Genomic DNA, 5511 nt, shown 5'->3' with positions numbered 1-5511 from the left:
AAGGTGCTGTTGCCCTTACTCTGCAGATGAAGAGAATGAGGTGAAGAGGAGTGAAGGGACCTGCCTATGGTCACAACATCGTTAGTAGGAGGCGAAGCTCAGACAGAATTCAGGTTAGTCTGACTCCAGATTTGGGGCCTTGTCCAGTATGTGCTTCTGCTCTGCCTGAGAAGCTTATTCATTTACTGTGGAGAGAGCAGAGCCCCACTACTAAACTTGTTTGAGGATGATTATGATGGCTTCTAGAAGCAAGCCAGGGGTTCAAAAAATAGAAAGGAAAGGCCTCCGGGAGGAGGAGGCATGATTGAACTGGTCTCCAAGGACAGGTAGGATTTGAACAGAAAGGAGCCCAGAGGAGGCAAAGCTGTGGCCACGTGAAAGAACGGTGTGTGTTGTGGGCTGGGGCACAGGGTCCGTGCTGGGCACAGGATAAAATGGCAGATGATGAAGGAGAGAGAGATTGACAGGCAGTTCTAAAGCAGAGGGTGTTGGCCTTGTTCTCAACCAGGAGAGTGCATCAGGGTCATACCTGAAACTATGAAACGGTGTCTATCACAGATACATAACCAAGAGAGCTATGCCTATACATTACCACACACCAGATCCCTTCCCAGACCTGCTAAGTCAGAACTTCTGCAGGTGCAGGGACACGTGGGTGGCTCAGTGGGTTAAAGCCTCTGCCTTCAGCTCAGGTCATATCTCAGAGTCCTGGGATAGAACCCCGCATCTGGCTTTCTGCTCAGCGGGGAGCCTGTTTCCCCCTGCCCGCCCCCCGCCGCCTGCCTCTCTGCCTACTTGTGATCTCTCTCTCTGTCAAAAAAAAAAAAAAAAAAAAAAATCTTAAAAAAAGAACTTCTGCGGGTGCAATCCAAGGTATTAAAGAGCTTCTCAAATGATTCTGAGGTATTCCCTCCCCTGCACTTGTCCACAGGGAAAACCTTTGCTCCAAACCAAGCGAAGTTATAACAAGTTCTAAAGACTAGTTGGTAAATAATAAAGAGCCTGGAGAAGATAGAGAGGGGAGTGAGGGAACTGGCCAGAATGAGGTGTGGGAGTCGGAAGTCATACCTGGGGGAAGTGAGGACCTGCTAGGTAGCAGAGATTACAAATACTTCCAGGTGGGCCAAGCCCCTGAGAGCTAGCCAACAAGGTCAGGCAAAAAGTTGCCCGCAGCACGTCGGAAGCAAGTGCCAGGGCTCTGGAGTTAGGGAAGGTGGGGCCAAGTCCCAGCAGCTGTGACCCTGGGCAAGACACCAAGCGTCTCTCAACCCCAGCTTTCTCATTTGTGTAGTGGAGAAGGTCCTACTCTGCTGAGCGGATGCAAGAATTAAGGACCACAAAATCCAAGTGCCTGCCTCAGCACCTGGTACCCAGCACAGTACCAGCTACGTGCTGGTACCTACAGAGTAGCTACTCTCCTAATGCTATCCTGGAAGAAAGCAGTTTTAGAAGAAGCTTGTTTGCTAGGGCATGTGCGGGTTGAAGGAGAAAAAAGAGACAGTAGATACCACGTGTTTGAAGAATTTGCTAAAAGAATAGAGAAGAAGTGGAACGGAGCTAAGGCAGGAGACAGAATGAGCATGAGAAGGATTAAAAAATTTTTTTTTAAGTAAGAGATATTGGCACATTTTGTGATAGAAAAGATACAGCTGGAAAAGGGTAAGAGACTAAGATACTACAGAGGCCATATCCAGAAGCAGAAGGGAATTTTTCATGCTTTTAAAAATTCCCATTGGAATCTGAATCCTCCAGTTTGGCTTTCAAATAACTGACAAGTTACCAAATCTGGAGTCTGCTTTGGGCTGAGCAGAGACTTCTTATAAAACCTCCTCCTTTTCAACCAAGGGTTATTTCAATAGAATGAGCTAATAGTTCTCTAACGGCACCACAAACTCAAAGTACAGTTTACAATGGAAATTTCAACCACAACTATTACGGCCACTAGCAAGAGAAACTTAAGCCCAAAGCAAGAGGAGTTGTTTCATAAAGGAGGAATGTGCACGTTATAAAATATGGCATTTATGGTTGGTTCACTCTGTGTGTTTGTTAAAGGGGTATAGTAGGAAAAATTGGAGAGATAAATTGAGGCTTGGTATTGGGGTTCTTCCTAGGGCTGGGTAAGGTGATTAAGAATATTCCAGAATATGTCAGTTATGGATATCACCATGAGCAGGGGGAAGGGAGGAGAAGAAACTGCTTTTATCCTCAGAACACATTTACCGGTAACATACAGAATATTAAGACTGGAAAGGAGGAACAGCCCAGATTGAACCATTTGAACACTGGCTTCCCCAAATAATGATCCTACAAGCAGAGGATCTTTCCCTAAAGAGCAATCAGCAGCTTGAGTCAGCTGGAGTATTTAAAATGTCAGGCAGTTACTTGAAAGCAGATTCATGGCACAACCATGTAAACAACCAATGCATCTGGCCTGGTCCTTTCCCCAGACAACAAGTAAATAGCAACTGTCCTGTGTTTATGAGATGGAAGGGACTTTCTGGAAGTCTCTTTTTAAAAAGTTAATACTAATCGCCACAATCTCTTGAGATTCTGTGGTGTTTCTTGGTTGTCTCCACGCTGGTACTATTTAGAGGGTGATAATGGCAGCCTTTCTTTATCCAGACGGCAAGAACCTCCTGTAACCCTGACAACAGTCCCAGGGGGTGACTTATATTACACAATCTCACTTAACCCAATTTTAGATGGTCAGGTGACTTGCTTTACTTGCATCCTCATTTAAATCCCTCCTTATCCTAAACGGAGTTGGGGGGAGGGAGACATTTCCTGGACCCCACCAGGAATGGCAGAGCTAGGATCTGCTGAAGGAAGGTTGATCCCCACAGCCTGTTCTGCCACGCAGGGGTCCAGCCTCTCTCAACTCACATCCACGGCCATCGAGGATGCTCTCTGGGGCTGGACCACTGAGGGGGACAGAAGTGACAGCCAGGAACTCTTCCTGGTGGCAAACTTCAACCAGCCCATCTTCACAATCCAAGCAGAATGGCATCTGGAAGGAGGAAGCTGGGGCAATGGCTGAGCCAATGGGGAGGATTTCCATGGAGGAGATGTGCCACTCATGTCCTGCTGATCCCAAACTGCTCTAATCAATGAAGAGACCAGAGAGGCCCCCATGCCTCCTTCCTCTCCCTCAGCGAGAGCTACAAACAGAAGACTGTGTGGCACAAACAAGATCACAGAGAACAGAAACTTGGGAGTTGGCCTCATCAGTCTCACTGGGAATCCATGAGCAGGCAAGAAAATACTGGAACCCAGATAAGGAAACCAGATGACCCGCCCCGCCTCGGCACCAGAAGGATCACGAGCTCCAGTTAATAGGAAGGGGCAGAGTTAAGAGCTATGGGGGCCCATCTGACTCCCCTTTCCCTTTAATTATTTCATGTCATGTCATGATTCTTTTGCTTTCACAGGAAACAATGTCTGTCCATGGGTTTTGGAATCTGGCCTGTCCAGTGGATGTTCACGACAGCTTCCCACACAACTGCCTCCCAATCCAGTGTCCCCCACTGCATACTCTATCAGTCTGCCTGCTCTGGGAGGCAGCAACGTCTCCCTGTAGACCAGAGCTAGAATTTGAGTCTCTGTCCCAGTGAAATGTGGAGAAGCAGGGGTGGGAAGACACCTCAGCCACGAGCCTGGATATCTGGTCTCTTGCTGACTCCTTCACTGGGATGGCTAGCTTCTCTCCAAAGACAGGCTGCAGCCAAAGCCAGGCACAATAGTGACCAGGCGCCCCAACCCCAGGCACCAGGGACAGCTCTGGACACCTGCTGAGGTGAGCTGAGGCAGCCGCCTCACCTGCCGGGGCAGCCCTGCCAACACCTAGGTGATCAGCCTAGAGGATGCTATACATAGCCTCTGGTCCTAGGAGGCGACAGAAGAAACAAGCCAGCCCAAGTTTTGCTAAGGTATCTTGTATCTGATGGTAAGAGCTACTGTATATTGCCCACCTATTCTACAACAGGTGCCCACACAGACCATGGCATTTAATTCTAACAGGAAACAGAAGAGGATGTTAAGGGACTTGCCCAATGTTGCCCAGCTAGTGAGTGGCAGAAGAGGACCCCGAGCCTAGGACTGACTCCGAAGCACTGCTGGGGTGGAGTTGGGTGGCCATTCATACTGCCCACCCCCCCCATCTGAAAATTCACACTGCTGGGATTTAGGATTCTGACTTTCCTTCTCTGCCTCACATGGCATTGGGGGAAGCCCAGACAGACCAGCAGCAAAGCTGTCTGGGCTTTTTGTCCCCGCACGGCATCCTATGTCTTGGGAAGATGGCACAAACTCAAAGCCCAACGTACAAGCTAGAACTTGAGATCGTTGGCCTCTCTGCAAAACCACAGAGCCCGACTATCAGGGGCCAGCAAGCATCCGCTTACAGAGGGGGCGGGGGTGGGTAAATGCACGCTTGAAGAAGACAATTGCGGGGTAGCGGCCAGCAGCGTGTAAACAGGTGGTGACCCTGGCTGCCCCTGAGTGAGCCCAGCCAGAGACTCCCAGTGAACAGGCTCAGATCCAGATCTTTCTGGCAGGAAGTCAGAATGAGGTGGGAGCTGAGCTCACCCTGCGCGACCAGCCGATCACTCCGAATCTGCAGCCGGCTCCTCCCGGCCCCTTCGCAGAACGGAGTACCCCGGCCAGCGCTCTAAGCGCGGCTTTCCCCAGGCCCCCCGCCGCCCCCACCAGGCGCTCCCCCGAACCCCAGCCAGCCAGACGCACCCACCTCCTCCACCGCGCTGCGCAGTTTGTGCTGCGTGTCCTCCATCAGCTCCTCAACCTCGCGGAACATCTCGTTGAGGGTGGCCTCCTCCTGCGGGTAGCTGAGAGCCGGGGCGGGCTCAACCGGCGTCGCGGTCGCTGTGGGAGCCGGCGCGGGGGCCGTGGGGACCGCCGCCGCCAGCAGCAGGCACAGCAGGGTGCCTACAAGCCGCCGCATCTCCGCTCTGCTCCTGCCGCCGCCGCTGCCTGCGTCCCGGAACCTGATCAGAGGCGCGCCGACCACCCCCTCGCCCTCCCCGCAGCCCCGCAGCCCCGCCCCGCGCCCCGGCCCGCCCCTGGCGCCCCTCTTCCCTGCACCCACCCCGGAGAAGACAAACCTGAGGGCCCTCCGGACGCGGCCCCCCGGCTCTGCTCCAGCCCCGCGCCTCCTCCCCTCCGCACCCCCACTCTCTCCTCGGGCCGGGGCTGAGCTCTGCCCCCATCCCCAGGGATAGCCTCCTCCCCGGAGCAGCAACATAACCGAGTTCCCAACACCCGCGGCGACCCCTCTCACCCCCGCGCAGTCCCGGGTTCTAGCCCGGCCTCTCCACGACCAGATCCGAGTGCAGCTCTGGAGCCGCGACCCCACTCCCACCCCAGCCCCGTGCAGCCCACTCCGGGGCGATCCGAGCGCCCGTCGGCCCCCTCCCCGTGGTGTCCGGACCCAGTCGAGCGTCCACCCCTCACCCGCCCAGGCGAGACCTAACAGAGCCCGCCCCGCCCCCCCCCCCC

General features: G+C 53.4%; 1 protein-coding gene across 1 annotated transcript in view; it reads right to left on the bottom strand.

Moving 5' to 3' along the window:
- Positions 1–5511, bottom strand: part of DKK3 (dickkopf WNT signaling pathway inhibitor 3) — a 45008-nt gene that overhangs the window by 39057 nt on the left and 440 nt on the right. Inside the window, exon 2 of the mRNA XM_059408104.1 lies at positions 4745–4986. Coding sequence (XP_059264087.1) covers positions 4745–4986 — 242 coding nt within the window. The remainder of the gene's footprint in view (positions 1–4744; positions 4987–5511) is intronic.

This window comes from Mustela nigripes, chromosome 1 (assembly GCF_022355385.1).
Source record: "Mustela nigripes isolate SB6536 chromosome 1, MUSNIG.SB6536, whole genome shotgun sequence".
NCBI classification, from domain to species: domain Eukaryota; kingdom Metazoa; phylum Chordata; class Mammalia; order Carnivora; family Mustelidae; genus Mustela; species Mustela nigripes.
The sequence above is the reverse complement of the archived record's forward strand: the minus strand, read 5'-3'. Positions and strand labels throughout refer to the sequence as shown.